Source organism: Schistocerca gregaria, chromosome 4, assembly GCF_023897955.1.
Source record: "Schistocerca gregaria isolate iqSchGreg1 chromosome 4, iqSchGreg1.2, whole genome shotgun sequence".
In the NCBI taxonomy this organism is placed as follows: domain Eukaryota; kingdom Metazoa; phylum Arthropoda; class Insecta; order Orthoptera; family Acrididae; genus Schistocerca; species Schistocerca gregaria.
The window spans coordinates 571,719,768-571,739,206 of record NC_064923.1 but is presented as its reverse complement, the minus strand read 5'-3'; the positions used below and the strand labels follow the sequence as shown (position 1 = coordinate 571,739,206).

At 41.1% G+C, this 19,439-nt stretch overlaps 1 protein-coding gene across 13 annotated transcripts in view; it reads right to left on the bottom strand.

The window, feature by feature from the left end:
- LOC126365822 (uncharacterized) overlaps nucleotides 1–19,439 on the bottom strand; it is a 182,930-nt gene that overhangs the window by 81,579 nt on the left and 81,912 nt on the right. For all 13 annotated transcript variants that reach the window (XM_050008432.1, XM_050008439.1, XM_050008433.1 and 10 more), the window contains one exon: nucleotides 16,244–16,507. In XM_050008432.1, the coding sequence (XP_049864389.1) occupies nucleotides 16,244–16,507 (264 nt within the window). The remainder of the gene's footprint in view (nucleotides 1–16,243; nucleotides 16,508–19,439) is intronic.

The following is a 19,439-nucleotide window of genomic DNA, read 5'->3' as shown; positions in this document are numbered from 1 at the left end:
TTTCATATGTTGAAGTGAGTTCTGCTATAAAACTAAATAACTTCTAACTACAGCATAACATACTATACGTGCAATGTAACTTGGCACTTAGTGAACAATGGGGTGGGACTCTGGAAGCAGTGGAACTGGTAAAAGTCAGCTGGTATTAAGTCATTTGCATCTTAGTAAACAATCCTGTTCACAATATTAATTGAAACAGCAATAAGATTTTGGCAACATGAAATCATTTAAGTAATTATCGCCTTTGTGTATCAACTCTGCTCTGCTTTCACAGAAATGTAGCTGCACACTTGTTTTGTATGCTATGTGCCATGTAACCACTGCTATCACAAATTGCTTACATCTTTTCAAATGTGTCTTGTACTCGTCCACTGCAGCACTCGAGGTCACAGAACCAAGTTACAACACCTGAAGATGGGCATATAAGAGCTCGAAACCGGGCGTGTGATAAATGAAAGAAAATTATAATTATAGTGATATTTTCAACCTCTGGCTTACATCTTTGTTCCAAAAAGGAACCCCCCCCCCCCCCTCCCGTGTAAAGTGCCAAGTTATGTTGCCTGTATAATATCAGACTATAAAAGAAAAATATATTACACTGCTTAAAGGTAAAAGTCATATACACTTTATCACACATTTATCTTCAAGTGAACTGTTGACAGTGAAAGACAATTTCAATATTAGTTAGTGAAAAAATTAAATGATTGTTCTCCATGAAGTAAAAATCACATTTTTCTCCAAATTTGACAGTGAGACAGTATGAAAAAGCTCATACATCTTAGTCATAACCACATAATGTAATTCACATTCATCACAGCTTGGCAAGTATACTAACAAAAACTGTATTTCAAAAAGGACCGATGTCATGGCTGAATAAAGAGTTTGGTATTGACAGGTAGGAAGAAAAGGATGCAAGATGAATCCAACTAAGAAACAAGTATACAAAGAATTTCTAAGCCCTCTTACAAACGATATACTGCCTTCAAAAAAGTGTCTTGGTAATTTTCGATACAGAAAATTGTAACTGGAAGTTTGGGATTACTTAGAAAATGGATGAGGGAAAGGCTGTGTTAGAAGTGAATTGCCATGCTGGCAGGGTATATGGACATGTACTTACAAAATGCGAAAAAAGCAATTACAAATAGTACTACATTGCAAAAGAAGAATGCCACTGTGGGACTGCTGGAATCACTAATCAATTCTTCATTTAAAAAAAGGGCTCTAAGCACTATGGGACTTAACATCTGACGTCCTCAGTTCCCTAGACTTAGAATTACTTAAACCTCACTAACCTAAGGACATCACACACATCGATGCCCAAGGCAGGATTCGAATCTGCGACTGTAGCAGCAGCAGCACGGTTCTGGACTGAAGCGCCTAGAACCGCTCGGCCACAGCGGTCAGCAATCCTTCATTACAAATGGAATATTTTCACCTCATTATATGACAAGTGCCACATTAATGTTTAAAGCATTCGTGCACTCACTTTTTACATTTGCTGAAGCCTGTGAAGCCTCAACCTCATCAAAAGCCCCAAGAGTAAGATCACAAAGATCTAGTATCCTGGGATTTTCCTCACGCTAGTGTTCTTATGTCATCTACACTGCCTCACAGAGACAAGAGGAAACTGATAATTGGACATTATAATAAATTTTGCCAAAATTTTTATAAATTCACTGAGTGATACAAAATGTCCAGATATCAATACAAAGCTTGAGGGGAAAATTCACACAATTTAGCCAGGTCTTTGTTTCTAAGCTATGTTGTAAGAATATCTTCCAAAAAAATTAAGTACTGTAAAAAACCTGTACAGCTGCAATGTACAAGAAATTGGCTTCCACAATGCTGCCCGCGCCCCTGTTATTTGGTAAGTTGTCACCCTTGTTCTTTAAATTATTTATAAAAAATCTCTAGTTCAAAATAGGACTTGTACGAAAGCTAGCATGTTATCAGCCTTGTTTATGTGTGTGTTGAGGACGCAACATATCTGCAGTTTGTTTAGTTGTTACCTTTACTCTTAAATTCTTTACATTTTTGTAGAATTTTCCATTAACATACACTCATGCTCATAAATTAAGGATAATTGCAGAATGTGGTGCCAAACAACGTGGCACTACACAAAAGTGGTGCTAATAGCATAGGCACATAGGGAACACACATGACACAGATCTGTAAGTCCATGATATTGGTGATACATTGAGAAAACCGTCCTGAAACACTTGTGCTACAAAATGCCACTGTTTCCTGCGAATGTACCCTGACATCAATATGGGATATGATCACCACGCACATGTACACAGGCCGCACAATTGGTTGGCATACTCTGGATCAGGTGGTAGAGCAGCTGCTGGGGTATACCTCCCATTTTTGTACCAGTGCCAGCCAAACCTCCTGAAGTATTGTAGGGGTTTGAAGTCGTGCAGCAATATGTCGACCGAGAGTATCCCAGACGTGGTCGATGAGGTTTAGGTCTGGAGAACAGGCAGGCCACTCCATTCCCCTGATATTTTCTGTTTCAAGGTACTCCTCCACGAGGGCAGCACAGTGGGGCAGTGTGTTGTTATCCATCAGGAGGAAGGTGGGACCCATTTCACCCCTGAAAAGGTGGACACACTGGTGCAAAATGACATCCCAATACACCTGACCTATTACAGTTTCTCTGTCAAAGACATGCAGGGATGTACATGCCCTAATCATAATCCCACCCCACACCATCAAACCACAACCTCCATACAGGTCCCTTTCAAGGACATTAAGGGGTTCGTATCTGGTTCCTGGTTCATGCCAGATGAAAACCTGGCTAGAGTCACTGTTCAGACTATACCTGGACTCTTCTGTGAACATAACCTAAGGCCACTGTTCCAATGACCATGTACTGTGTTCTTGACACCAGGCTTTATGGGCTCTCCTGTGAGCAGGGGTCAGTGGAAAGCACCTTGCAGGTCTACAGGCGAATAAACCATGTCTGTTCAGTCGTCTGTACACTGTGTGTATGGAGACAACTGTTCCAGTGTCTGCAGTAAGGTCCCGAGCAAGGGTATCTGCAGTACCCCGTGGCCGTCTGTGGGCACTGGTGAGGTATGGGTCTTCTTGTGTTGTTATAAACTGTGGACGTCCCGTACTGTAGTACCTGGACACATTTCCTGTCTGCTGGAATCGTTGCCATAATCATGAGCTCACACTTTGTGACACATGGAGGGCCTGTGTTACAACCTGCTGTGTTTGACCATGCCCCAGTTGCCCTAGTATTCTACCCCTCATAATGTCTTCAATATGTGTTCTTTAAGCCATTTTCAACATCCAGTCACCATTAGCATTCTGGACACGTCTGCACACTTACTCACTGCACCGTACTCTGACCTGCACAAAGACACCTCTGCATATGTGGACTGCTGCCACCGCCACCGTGCGACGACCGCAGCCGTATTTACTCGAATCTAAGCAGCATTTTTTTTTCCGGTTTTTGTAATCCAAAAAACCGCCTGCGGCTTAGAATTGAGTGCAAAGTGGGAGTTCTGAAAAATGTTGGTAGGTGCCGCCATAACTAACTTCTGTCGTCGAATATATGTAGCGCTTCGCAGGCACATGTGGATGCAAACCTAGTACGGAGCATCGTGTCAGCAGGATGAGTGGGGTTATGGATGCTGGGTGTGGACAGCTGACACAGCTGCTGATCAAAGGGAGAGGGGCAGGGGATAAAAGCACAGTGCCGGGCCCACCATCAGTCAGTTCATCAGAGTACCTGATGATGACAATGTGAATATTTGTTGAAATACTGTGCCCCTTAGACACTGACGTCCGGCAGTTCAGTTCACCTGTGAACTATTTTGGAATGGCATTGCCATATAGTGGCACAGCTGCCGTGACTCCAGAGAGCAGTGAGGATTGAGCTGAATCCAAGTCAGGCCTTGTAGTCTACAAGTAAAGTGCACATCTAAAAAGCAGAAGGTTGTGGGATTGAAACATACCCAGATTGCAGATTTTTTTTTACTCAGCATTCACCTCTGTCTTTTAACTTAGCATTCACCTCTCAATGACGTGGAGAATCACCAGAAATGAATTGTGGTTCAGATTACACACTGCACTGTGGGTCATCTTTCCACGATTGTACAATTGGCTACGAAGATACAAGCTGCCGATGTGATGCCCAATTGGAACACCTGCTCCAGGCCATTGAGCACCACGAAATTGTTACACACACACACACACACACACACACACACACACACATTCTTCTTCTATACATGTTATAAATTAAAGTCCCCCCCCCCCCCCTTTTTTCTGCCTATATATGAAGGCTAATCCGAGGAACTGCCATAGTGATTTTGATACAGCTTTCATTAACAGATAGATTGATTCATGAGGCGGGTTCAATATACAAAGATGATGTGACTTACCAAACAAAAGTGCTGGCAGGTCGATAGACACACAAGCCCAGGCTATCCGTGATCTAAAAGCTGACCGATCCATCATCATTCTTCCGGCTGACAAGGGTTCCACGACCGTGGCACTTGATCGTCGGGAGTATGTGGCTGAGGGACAGCGTCAGCTTTCAGACAACTCTACATACAAAGTTTGCCAAGGTAATCCCATTCCTGAGGTCCAGGCGGAGCTTCAAGGAATACTCAGAACCTTAGGCCCCCTACAAAACCTTTCACCTGACTCCATCAACCTCCTGACCCCACCGACACCTCACACTCCTACTTTCTACCTACTTCCTAAAATTCACAAACCCAAACATCCCGGCCACCCAATTGTAGCAGGTTACCAAGCCCCCACAGAACTTATCTCTGCCTACATAGATCAACACCTTCAACCCATTACATGCAGTCTCCCATCCTTCATCAAATACACCAACCACTTTCTCGAATGCCTGGAATCCTTACCCAGTCTGTTACCCCCGGAAACCATCCTTGTAACCATTGATGCCACTTCCCTATACACAAATATCCTGCACGTCCAGGGCCTCGCTGCAATGGAGCACTTCCCTTCACGCCGATCACCTGCCACCCTACATAAAACCTCTTTCCTCATCACCTTAGCCAGCTTCATCCTGACCCACAACTTCTTCCCTTTTGAAGGCCAGACATACCAACAATTAAAGGGAACAGCCATGGCTACTAGGATGGCCCCCTCGTATGCCAACCTATTTATGGGTCACTTAGAGGAAGCCTTTTGGTTACCCAAGCCTGGCAACCCAAAGTTTGGTACAGATTTATTGATGACATCTTCATGATCTGGACTCACAGTGAAGAACAACTCCAGAATTTCCTCTCCAACCTTAACTACTTTGGTTCCATCAGATTCACCTGGTCCTACTCCAAATCCCATGCCACTTTCCTTGACGTTGACCTCCATCTGTCCAATGGCCAGCTTCACACATCCGTCCACATCAAACCCACCAACAAGCAACAGTACCTCCATTATGACAGCTGCCACCCATTCAATATCAAACGGTCCCTTCCCTACAGCCTAGGCTTCATGGCAAACGAATCTGCTCCAGTCCGGAATCCCTGAACCATTACACCAACAACCTGAAAACAGCTTTCACATCCCGCAACTACCCTCCCGACCTGGTACAGAAGCAAATAACCAGAGCCACTTCCTCATCCCCTCCAACCCAGAACCTCTCACAGAAGAACCCCAAAAGTGCCCCACTTGTGACAAGATACTTCCCGGAACTGGATCAGACTGAATGTGGCTCTCCAGAAGGGATACAACTTCCTAAAATCCTGCCCCAAAATGAGATCCATCCTTCATGAAATCCTCCCCACTCCACCAAGAGTGTCTTTCTGCCGTCCACCTAACCTTCGTAACCTCTTGGTTCATCCCTATGAAATCCCCAAACCACCTTCCCTACCCTCTGGCTCCTACCCTTGTAACCGCCTCCGGTGTAAAACCTGTCCTATGCACCCTCCCACCACCACCTACTCCAGTCCTGTAACCCGGAAGGTGTACACGATCAAAGGCAGAGCCACGTGTGAAAGCACCCACGTGATTTACCAACTGACCTGCCTACACTGTGACGCTTTCTATGTGGGAATGACCAGCAACAAACTGTCCATTCGCATGAATGGACACAGGCAGACAGTGTTTGTTGGTAATGAGGATCACCCTGTGGCTAAACATGCCTTGGTGCACGGCCAGCACATCTTGGCACAGTGTTACACCGTCCGGGTTATCTGGATACTTCCCACCAACACCAACCTATCCGAACTCCGGAGATGGGAACTTGCCCTTCAATATATCCTCTCTTCCCGTTATACACCAGGCCTCAATCTCCGCTAATTTCAAGTTGCCGCCACTCATACCTCACCTGTCATTCAACATCATCTTTGCCTCTGCACTTCCGCCTCGACTGACATGTCTGCCCAAACTCTTTGCCTGTAAATATGTCTGCTTGTGTGTGTGTGTGTGTGTGTGTGTGTGTGTGTGTGTGTGTGTGTGTGTGTGTGTGCGTGCGTGCGAGTATATACCTATCCTTTTCCCCCCTAAGGTAAGTCTTTCCGCTCCCGGGATTGGAATGACTCCTTACTCTCTCCCTTAAAACCCACTTCCTTTCGCCTTTCCCTCTCCTTCCCTCTTTCCTGATGAAGCAACGGTTTGTTGCGAAAGCCTGAATTTTGTGTGTAAGTTTGTGTGTCTATCGACCTGCCAGCACTTTTGTTTGGTGAGTCACATCATCTTTGTTTTTAGATATATTTTTCCCAAGTGGAATGTTTCCCTCTAATATATATGACATTGTCAGAAGGAGAGCGAATCTGTGTCAGTAGAAATAGAAATAACCTTCCATGATAAAACTTTTACTGCTTAGATCACAATTGATACATTTTGTGATGACTAATTTCAGCAAAAATATATTGACATCTTCAAATCATCAGATAGGTGAATTATAGAGCCGCTACATGTGGTGCATTACCATCTGGCCAATGAAAACATGGAGGTAAACTCACAGGAAAGACACTGTCACACAATACTAGTTACGTTAAAATAAAAGCCATAACGGTATCAGCAATGCACAAAGATGTCAGATACATCAGATAGAGCACATCCACCGGTGTCAAATGTGTGTGTGTGTGTGTGTGTGTGTGTGTGTGTGTGTGTGTGTTGTGCACAGAGCCAGTTATCAACATTCACGCATCTGACAGAAATGGATGAGCTCTATCTGATGTATCTGACACCTCAGTGCATTGCTGACATAGTTATGGCTTTTATTTCAGTGTGATTATTATTGCATGGGAGTGTCTTTTCTGTGAGTTTACCTCCATGTTGTCAATGGCCAGATGGCGATGTGCCACATATAATAGCTTTTCAATTCACATACCTGATGATCTGAAGATGGCAATATGATTTTGCTGAAACTACTAATGAGGATAAGTAATAACTGTGATCTGGGCAATAAAACTTCTACTTTGGAAGCTTGTTACATTTAGAAATATCTGATACAAACTGGCTGAGCTATGATGAAGCACAGTTGCCAACCATATTCTTCTGCTTGTATATGAAGACCACTCTCAGGAATTATAGCAGGGATTTTGACACTTGAGCCGGACTGACAGAAGAGTCGGCAAGTTCTTAGGGTGCATAAATGCTATCTGCCTCCTATTTAATTGGTGCAAGTAGTGACTTCTTGTGGCTATGAGAGGAGCTGTGAGCTACTGCACCACATGCAGTGGTGCCAGTGGGACTTGGCAGTGATTGACACCTGTGCGGCTGTTACCAACAATATCAGGCACAAAGCAGGTCCGCGACAGCCCCCTGACGAATGAGGGGCCATTTTACCCAACGCTGTTCTCTAATTTTTAGCAATAACTCCATGGGATTATCCCTAAATAAAATTACCACTACACCAGACAAGTTGTCCAGCTGCAAGTACTACAGGATGCATACGCAAACAAGAAATAAAAAATCCCGGATTTCCCGGTTAAAATTACACTTTCTCCTGGATGAAAATATACATTTTCCGCATTAAGTGACAGTATACTTAGCCTCGGAGCTGTAAAACTTATCAATACTTTGAATGGCTATGGTATTATACAAGGACGTAGAATTTCATGGCACTTTGAAATCAAGATTGCAATGCTCTTTTGTAACCAGTCATAGCTCGTCACATGATCTCACCAGCCGATGACAGCTGATATTCTAGCGTAGGACACTTGATGTAGTCAGCCGATAACAATATCACTGTTAAGTAGAGCGTACACACAAATAGGAAAAGTTAATGGATTAAATTAGTATACACAGTGTTACTGCCAGAAAAGAAAAGCTTTCACATATAACATTGATCTCGAAGATTAATAAGCTGCAATAGAAGCTAAGATTTCACATATAATACTAGTCTTCAATATTAATAAGCTACAAGAAAAGGTAAGCTTTCACAGATAACACTGGTCTTTTTGCGTGTCTTACACTTTCAGATACATCACACAAATGTGCAAGTACAATTTTAAACAATGACATTAATGTCTGGTCTTCTGGGCTGGAAATTATTCTAAGTGGCTCGTCTTGAAAGTTTTAACTTTTGAATGAGATCACAATGCTCAGTCATTTAAGAAATTCACTGCATATTCTCACATGTAACATAGTTCATCTTGGGTAAAAGAAAATTTCCTTTGGTAATAGTGCTTTTTGAAGAACCATTCACAAAATTTTCCTGTTCCCTCTTAGACTAGGGCTCATTTCAGCAGCTGCCAGAGAGCACCAGAAAACAGGCATTACTATGTGTGGGCAGCTACGATGACGCAGAGAGGCCATATGCTTGTATATATAAAGTATTAAGAGACCTTACATGATGTCAAAAAATGAATAAGATACTCCAAGAGCATAGGAATTCGGTAAACCATACTAAAATGCAAAATTCAGCTTAAATGACATATTTGTACATCCAGACTCACAATGAAGTAGGCCCGCACCCTGATATGAAGTAGGCTCCCACCCTGATATTAAGCTTTTCACAGCGCTTTACGGGGTGCAAATTTTCTTGAGTACCAGAACTTTATTGTCTCACATTTGATTCTTTATTTAGGATGTGTACGTAGATGAGGAAAAAAATTCCCGGATTTTTCCCGGATTTCCTAGTAAAAAATACACTTTCTCCCGGATGAAAATACACTTTTTCCATGTTAAGTAACAGAATACTTTTCCTCGGAACTGTAAAACTTATCAATCCTTTCAATGGTTGTGGTTTTATACACTGGCGTAGAATTTCCCGTCACTTTATAAAACGAAACACAGGGGAAAGAATACGTTTTGGAAAGATGTCTGATGTGCAGCAAGATGTACACTGCACATTTTACGAAAGTATAAATTCGAATTCCACCAAACACCGCATGTTACTTTCCGAAGGATTGAAATCGAGATTGTGATGCGATTTTGCAAGCCAGTCGTAGCTCATGTCAAGCGATCTCGCCAGCCAATGACACGTGATGTAGTCAGCCAACAGCAACATTACTGTTAAGTACCACGAACACACAAATAGGAAAAGGTAATGGTTTAAATTAACATACATAGTGTTGCTACAAGTAAAGAAAAGAAATGATTTCATGTATAATGTTTGTCTCTAAGATTAATAAGTTGCAAGAGAAGCTAAGCTTTCACACATAACATTGATCTTTTTTGCGTGTCTTACACTTTAAGATACATCACACAAATGGGCCAGTAAAATTTTTATCAACGACATAAATGTATGATCTTCTGGGCTCGAAAATATTCTAAAAGGTCGTCCTCCAAGATTTGATTTTTGAATGAGAGTCAAACGCTCTGTGATTTAAGAAATTCATCGGACATTCGCGCACGGAGTTCATCTTGTATAAATGTAAATTACTTTACTCGAAAATAACGCTTTCCTAACAACCAATCAGAAAATTTTCCCCCGACCTGTTAGAAATAGTTTCGTTTCAGCAGTTGCGCCAGATGACAGGCATTGCTGCACTTGCGCAGCTACGATGACACAGGAAGCCCGTACGTTCGTACATGTAAAACATTAAAAGATCTTCCATTATGTCATATATGAAACAAGACATTAGAAGATACTCCAAGAGCATGGGAATCTTTTGTAACACACACCAAATAAACGAGACTGCTTTGGCACAAATGGTCATAAAAATGTTATAAAAATAATGTGACAGAATATAATTCATGAAGTACCAATATCAAATGCCTATAAGGCCTACGGCAATCAAAAAGTTTTATGTTTGGAAATAGTTTCACATTTCATTCATACTCTCTAGCTTCTGAAGCATGAGATTGAAAAGTAGTAGTACAAAATTTTTTATAAATTTGGAATCATCATATTCTTCCGTAATTTGTGGGCCTCCCCATTTCTTCTCCTTCCTTGTTCTAACAAGCAATCTTGTCACCACGAATTCTGTAACTATTCCTGCCAGTGTCAAAATTTATTCTCTTGTTAACTTCACAAACTCTGCCACAATCACCGGTTTAGTTAGCCCGCATTTATTCTTTGGTTAGACGTTATTACGTGTTCGTACAACACGTTTTCCACGCTACTTACAGAATAGAACTTTAGCGGCTGCTAGGTGGGAACTGTATAAGTGGCTCTTAGTAGTGTAGTGGTCTGGTCTAAAATTGTCAAAATTTCATTTTCTTGGATCACGGAGAAGACAATATGTAATCTTTGTGACCTGTTATTCCTGTTAGTCGTTTATTTCCACTCTGGTAGTCTGAATCTATGGAATTCGCTAGTAATTATAATAACCCTGATCATTTGCAAATCCAGTCAACCAAATAAACAGCGGCTGTCATTCACCCTTTCGGCTTTATTCGCTCAGCTCGTATAGACCCATGCCCTTTTGTTTGCAGTGAAGTTTATTTCTAGATGGGATGGGGATTCCCCTGGCAGAGACATCACATACACTATGCACGCATTCAAAAATCAACTTACGATTCATTCAAAAATCAGAATTTGATGGAAAACCAACAGGAATGCTTTCAGAATCATATGAGTAATCGATAGAGCAACGTGCGCTAGATGCTAGGCACTTTGTGAAAGCAGGTCCTTTTACTCAATAATATGAATTGCCCCCCCCCCCCCTCCTCCGCCCCGAAATTGCTGCCCGGGGCAGATACCCCAGTTAACCCCCCCCCCCCCATAGCTCCGCACCTGTTGGACATACCTGAATCTGGCAGCTTAGGTGCACCAGTAAAATTTTTTCAGATAGGATCTGGCTGCTTGCTGCTTATACAGCTAACTGCCACACTTATGTAGCCAGAAGCGGGAGAAGGTATTACTCATACGTGACAACTCCGTATGCGCATAAGCTCGCTCGCAACCGCTCGAATGAATCTATTGTAAACAGTTGTGACGTCACGTTCATCGGAGGCAATCTGTTGTTATGAAACACTGCATAGTCTTCCTGAAGCCTTTGACACATTTTGCTGTTGGCAGACGTTTGTATGAACACTGTGTTTTGTTCTTGTATATGGTGCATTTAAGTTTACTTTTGTTTTTTTTCTCTCTCGTTTGTGTTTTATTGCTGCAGTATTTTTCTGCAGTAGCGAGATACAGTAATTTTCTTTGTTAGAGTATTGGTTGTTGCCAGTGAAAGTTACAAAAATTTAACTGCAAACTAAAACACTGAAAAATTCCCGGGTTTTTCCCGGTTTTCTCCCGGATGAAAAATTCCCGGGTTTTTCCCGGATCTCCCAGATCGTATACACCCTGTTATTATGGCATAATGCCATACATGCCAGGAGATGAAAATGTGCATTTGAAATTCAGCGAACAGTTGAAACTAGCCAGTAGTGTGGAATGAAACGCTTCGTTTAATTATCAATTGACTGCATCAGCAGAAAACATTAATAAAAGCCACATTTATTTAGAAAACTGACGAAAATAACTTCATTGTTCTGCAAGACGATTAATGCTTGACTGCCAAAAATGTGGAAATAAAATAAAATCAGAAAACTGAAACTAAGAACAGCCTTCCGTAATTATGTGCACATATTTTAAAGTGCATGATAGCTTCCGGCCACAGAAGTCTGTTTTGTTTTCGTTTGATGTGTGAACTGTTAATGAAGAGGAAATAGGCTATCAGGAAACAGCAAAATCACTAAATGTAAACACAGATCACTATCCTCTTCCCCATTAAAACCCAGAGTGCTCTGCACATGTGTGAATCTGGCAGCTTTTTTCTGGGTACCATGACTGCTTCTGGCTACTGCTGCAGCCAGACTTCAAGTAGTCAGAAGTGGAAGAAGGTACTGCTCATGTGTACCTCAACTGCACATGTGCATGAGCCTGCTGGCAACTACTCAAAACAAACTTATTGTAAACAGTCGTGATGTCACGCTCAGCGGAAGGAGTTCGTTGTTATGAAGTATTCCATAGTGTTCGTCCTAAAGCCTTTGATGCATTTTGCTGTTTATCACTTTTTACCAGTCAAAATCATAAAAATTTAACTGAAGACTAAAACAATGAAAAATTCCCAGAATTCTAGAAAATTCCCAGGTTTTTCCCAATTTTCTCCCAGATAAAAAAATTCACGGGTCTATCCCAGATTTACCAGTTGTCCCGGAATGTATACACTCTGAACTATCATTTTGATCACTTGTATTGAAGTACTTCCTATGTCTATCATGGGAAAATATAAGTATAAAGTAACCAATGAATTATCATAAGTCTTACAGTTCACAAATGATATGGTGAGAACGTTGACTGTACAGTTTCTGGTGAGGAATTTAACGCAGGATGAATCAGTAATGTAATTAATATGAAGTAAAACAAACATGAACTTTCGGTTCAAAATAAATTGATGAGTTAAAATTGGTAGCTACTTTTCAATAAAAACAACTACATATATGGAAAAACAATTTACAAGGCAAAGAGCTATGTTTCCATAACACACTGTGATGAACAACAAGTGTGTTAGGTTGACAGAATGCACCACTGATAGAACATGCTCTCAAACAAAAACAAATCAGTTATCGAAAATTTAGCTGTCCCACTTGCTATTGAACAACTAATTAATTATACTAAAGAAGCACACTTTATGAAACTTTAAATGACTGTCTTAGGCTATTTTGTTTATTTTTTATATATTTTACATTGCGGTGTCACGAATACTGCTTGCAGAATGTGCCTTTAGTCTGAAGATAGCTACAGGCTGCTTGAACTTTGTTACAGCATTGTGAAATGCTCATTTTATTGTATGGTAAGAAATACATAAGAATAAAAGATGTTCAAAATATTTCAGCTTACTTGTCAATTCTCCAGCAACATCGATTTCAGTTCAGTTCCTTTATTTGCTTATCCAGAGAAAAGTACTGTAGTTACTGTCATGAATCATCGTCAATTTCACTTAACTACAAATACTGTAAGTTATTTTTATAATTGGTTTTTAAGTCAAAGAACATTATTAACCTCCTACTTTGCCCACATTAAGTAGCAGTATGTAGGGGGGGATATGATTGAAAATTCAAGAGTGTCAGCATTTCTACTCACTTGTTTGGAATGTTTAGAGGAACACTTTGAAAATGTCGTGATCTTACTTAAAAATAATGTACGATTACTACATATGATGTCAAATTTGGTGAAGTATTGTCTTCAATCTACATAACACAATTTACGATTCTTAGTAATTCACAAGACAAGTGAAAAACAAATAATGACAATTTTATAAAACAGAAACAAACTAATTCATCCTCAACAAAATGGCTCCTACCAGTCAATTCATACCATGATACACAGAACTCAGAAATGGGGCCACCAGATGTACAATGGTCGAAATTCCCTTACAGATTGAAACTGTCTCATTAAATAGAAGCTCTAGCTGCTCAAAAATTTATTTTAATAATTTTTGATGTAAGGGAAAATCACTCCTTGATCAGCATTTTTTGCTAAGTATGTGCCTGATTACATAATTCTTTGAATCTGCTGAGTTTGTAAACAACAAATCATGATATGAGGTCTGTTGGAAAAGTATCCTTTTTTTTTTTTGCAAGCACCTGATGGGTTTGAATCTAGTGCACTTGCATGAACTGACCTTGAACCTTTGTGTGCATGTGTGAACTTTTCCCCACCTGTCGACAGCATCAGTTGCTAGTTAGCAGCAGGTGCATGAGGTAGTGTGTAGTGGCCATGTCGGTTTTTCATTGATTCGGATGGCTTTCAATGACTATTCTCTGGGCATCACACAGATTAAGGAGTGGTACAACTGGTTTAAAGATGGCTGCACATTGGTGGATGGCGAGACATGTTCCGGTCAGCCATCAACATGCCCATATGATCACGCCACTGCCAAAGTGAATGCTGTGATGATTCGGGACCATCATGTGACTATCAGATAAATTGGGCAAGAGGGGACACAACTTTTCCAGCACATTCCATTGTGACCAAAGATTTGGCCACAAAGAGAGAGTCAGCAAAATTTGTGTCAAAGCTGCTGACGGTAGAGCAAACGCAAGTTCATGTTGAAGTCTCACAGGACACGCTGAGCTCCACAGTGACCCCAAACTTCACTAGTGAGTCCTGAGTGTAGGAGTACATTCCAGAAACCAAAAACCAGTTATCACAGTGGAAGCACTGTTTGTCAGCAAGACCAAAGAATGCCCATCGACTGCACAGCAACATCAAAGTGATGCTGACTGTTTTCTTTTGACTCCCATGGTGTGTACACCAAGAGTACATACCACAGGGTCAAACAATCACGAAAGAGGCCTCCATTGTCTATGTGATGCTATGTGGCACAGGAGAACAGACTTGCAGTCAATAGGAAATTGGCGCATCCATCACAACAATGTTCCAACACTTCCTCACACTTGATTCAGAGCGTTTGGCAAAAAAACTATATTCCTGTGCCAGAATGAGATTTTCACTCTGCAGCGGAGTGTGCGCTGATATGAAACTTCCTGGCAGATTAAAACTGTGTGCCTGACCGAGACTCGAACTCGGGAACTTTGCCTTTCGCGGGCAAGTGCTCTACCAGGCTGTGGCTAAGCCATGTCTCCGCAATATCCTTTCTTTCAGGAGTGCTAGTTCTGCATGTTTCGCAGGAGAGCTTCTGTAACGTTTGGAAGGTAGGAGACGGATACTGGCAGAAGTAAAGCTGTGAGTAGCGGGCGTGAGTCGTGCTTCGGTAACTCAGTTGGTAGAGCACTTGCCCGCGAAAGGCAAAGGTCCCAAGTTCGAGTCTCGGTCGGGCACACAGTTTTAATCTGCCAGGAAGTTTTATATTCCTGTCCTTCAACAGGCTCCTTACTCTCCCGATTTGGCCCTTTGTGACTTCTGGCTGTCCCCAAACTTGAGGCCATGGAAAGGAATGTGATTTCAGACAAGATAGGACATTATGGAGTACTTTTTCTCCTTCACTGATCTGCAACGAGCAATGGCTACTGGACACTATATTTATGGGCCATATGCTACCTTACATGTATTATTTTTCTGCCATTGTCAATAGCTGTTAAGTATGTCTTCCCTGACATCTTCTGGCAACTTCTTTTACTCCCCCTCCCCCTTATACCTGCTCCACCAGTGTGCCCCAAGCACTCCTTGACTTACAACATTACTTCTACTGTGTAAATTATGTACATCTTTTAAGTATAAAAAAATTACTTAAATTAAGCAGAGCTGTAATGCAAAATTATTCATAGCTGTACTTAGTGTAGCTGCTTCTACCACTTTGAACACACATCTTATTTGTGATATTATGTTTAGGCTTATTGATGTTCACCTGAGAAGGCCTGGGAGGCAAAATCAGTTGTGACAATAAAGAAATTTTATGAAACTGAGGCTACTAATTAATCAGACTCATATAAACAGTTGTTGAAAATGCTTTATGTACAAAATAAGGAGTGTGCTAGACAAAATAATAAAACACTGCGTTGGAACGTAAACCGATATAATTACCTTTTATACTAAAATACTGACTTTGTGAGACAGTTCATGGGGCATGTCTGGACAGCTCAGCTGGTAAAAGCACTGCCCACAAAATTTGAAGGTCAGATTTTGAGTTTCCATCTGTCGCACAGTTTTAACCTGTCAAGAATTCTAACAACAACGCACAGTTTTAACCTATCAAGAATTCTAACAACAGAAACATTTTGCTGCAGATTGAACCATTTAGTATCTGCCAAGAAAAACAAGAATGTAGCTACATCATATTAAATATTATTGTGAAAAATCCTGCTACACACACAAATTATGCCTGCTACATACACAAATTATGCTACAAACAATCCTAATACATAAGCAAATATATATCACTGAGACTGAGCTATGCAAACGTACCGCTTACTTGGAACCAATACTGATTTAGATGACGTGCCTGCAGCACTCTGATCAGCAGACCCTCTGCGTTCCTTTGGCAGGGACTGTACCGACACAGGCTGTTTCATGACTGGTGCTGGTGAACGTGGAGTAACCTCATGTTCGACAGTTGTCGTCGTTGCATCGGTGCTGATAGGTCTTCCACGAGCTGTAGGCTGCACAGTACCCACGGGTGTAGATCGTGACTGCGTGATAGATCGTTGACTAGGTGCACCGAGGACAGACCTTTAAAACAGAGTTTCACCTTTCACTTTACAAAATATGGCTTAACACAAATAAATATTTGGATGAATCTCGGATTTTACAAAACCATACGAACAAATATGGAGGCTCGAAACTATCTAAAAGTCAAGCTGGTCGGCTCATCGTGGCTAATTCTGGATCCGCACATATTATTTTTATATCAGGAGCAAAACTTGTATTTCATGATCGTAAGAGTTCTGTTGTATCTGATTAGCACTTGGAAATGAATGGTGTTGTGTTCAAGAATTGATTCATTAATTTGTTACACTCTTTGTAAGTAGTATGCATTATTGTACTGGATAATTCCAGGTATCATTCTATCAACATTGACAGAATACCAGCTTCGAAATGGTTTACAGCAAACATCATGGATTGGCTTCAGATGCCGGCCTGAGTGGCCAAGCGGTTAGAGCGCTACAGTCTGGAACCGCATGGCCGCTACGGTCGCAGGTTTGAATCCTGCCATGGGCATGGACGTGTGTGATGTCCTTAGGTTAGTTACGTTTAAGTAGTTCTAAGTTCTAGGGGACTGATGACCTCAGAAGTTAAGTCCCATAGTGCTCAGAGCCATTTGAACAATTTTGGCTTCAGATAAAGTTGTTCAGTTTTCTCCTGCTGAAACGAGGGATGAACTTTTCTCCAAGCACGAGATAATAGATGTGAAGAAGGTAGGTGAATCCATCTACACTGCAAAGGAAATGGGACATGAAGTTGGGTGACTACTACCTTACCACAACCAGTATAATCCCATTGAGTTGATATGAGCTCAATCCTTTTTATATAAATTATAGGCTACCAGTTTTTAAATAGAAATTATCAATGGTATATAAGGAGTTATTCAGGAGAAATGATTTTGTTAGATTTAAAACTTGCTTTGCTACATGTCAGACTTTTTATGCTATTGATCAAATGATCAAAAATTTCTTCTGTTGCTGCATATTAAATTCCTTTCTCAGCCACTGACAGCTTGAACAACTGGTATTATAGCTGTGGATTTCACAATTCTTCTCAAACTGTGATGGATTATTTATGACAAATTTCATTAGTGAATATACAATGAGTTGATAAAAGTAATGGGACAGCAATACACACTTATACAGATGGCAGCAGTATCGTTTACACAAACTATAAAAGGGCACTGCAGTGGGTGGAGCTGTTATTTGCACTCAGGTGAAAAGTTTCTGACATGTGATTATGGCCACATGAGGGGAATTAACAGACTTTGAACACAGAATGGTAATTGAAGCTAGATGCATGGGACTTTACATTTTGGAAATCGTTAGGGAATTTAATATCCTGTGAGCCAGTGTGTGCCGAGAATATTAAATTTCAGGCATCACTTCTCACCATGGACAGCTTTCACTTAATGACCAATATCAGCAGCATTAGCAGAGTTGTTGGTGCTAACAGAAGAGCAACACTGCGTGAAATAACTGCAAAAAAACCATGTGGCATCTATGACAAACTTATCCATTAGGACAGTACAGTGAAATCTGGCAGCACGATTGACATTAGTGCCTTTGTTAACAGCATGACATTGCCAGCAGTGCCTCTCCTGGGTTTGTGACCACATCTGTTGGGCCCCAGATGCTCGAAAACTGTGGACAACACTACTACAGCTTCCTCCAGAACTGTGTGCAATCTGTTGTACAAATTGTTGCTGTGTTTGTACACGAACACTTTCCAGGCACCCAGCTGAGTGTTTCCATGAGATACAATCTGGGTACTGTCCAGCCGATCTGGGTAGCATTCAGTGCGCACTGCTACAGATGTTACTGCATTTCTGTGACATCTGCCATAAATTAACATCATATCTAGTTTCTCTTCATTACTGAAGACCGGCATATTGACGAGATAACTGCAAACATCACAAGCCACACCAAAGCAGGGAAAGCAGTCTGAAACACATATGAAATTTGTCACAGTGTATTTTCCTGTTTGACACTGAGAGCAGTTCTGCCAGTAGTAACTGCACCTCTAGTTTTCATTTCTGTGGGGGGCAAAAAAAAAAAAAAGAGTACATGTACATTAAAAAAAAAAAGACTGTGTTGAAAGTAGTGTTCTTTGACCTTCATAGATTATGCACTCCTGTCCCATTGTATGAGCCCCTACACAGGTGCAACCCTGGCCAATTGCATTTTCCATATTTTGTTTCTTTTTGGAAATATATAAGGTGACAGGTTTGGGGGAGGGGGGGCACCTTATATCATTATGGAAATTTCTTACTAAGTTAGAGAAATTTTTCAGTATTCTGTTTAAAATGCCATCAACACCAGCTGAGCTTTTGTTTTTTAGGCTTTTTATAATGTTATTAATTTCAGTCGCGGATGTTGTTGCCCTTGAAGTTTTATGGAATGATATTTTTAACATACTTTCTTGCTTCTTAAACTACACCATCATGGTAAGTTTATGATTCAGGAGGTGGCTGTTGGAAACGGCAGGAGGTGTGAATTACCCCTGTATTAGGACTTCCAAGGGAAGATGAGTGTTGAAGGGAGGTAGCATCAGCTGCTTGCCACAGTGTTGGCACCATTACCCTTAACAATGTGTAACATAATTCGCATCTAGGGGCAGCTTAACTCTGGCAGCACTCAGAAATAAATGAATATATCCCAATTAGTGCCAGTTTTCTTGGCTTCTGGTAGTACCAATAAAATCCACGTTATCGTAGACAAGCAGCACGTGAGCTCTTAATTCCCTTAGTTATCCTCGGCTTACATGGTATTTAACCATGTTTTCTGCATAAGTTTTTAGGGTAGCTATTTTCAAATACTGATACAAATTCACAATGGAATAAAGTGAATTTGACATTAGTGTTCTTTCCATATATATGCCTCACCCCATATCACCTCTTTTTAACTTACTCTTAAAACACTGTATCCTGTTCTCATTAATAAGCCTCACTGCTTAGTAG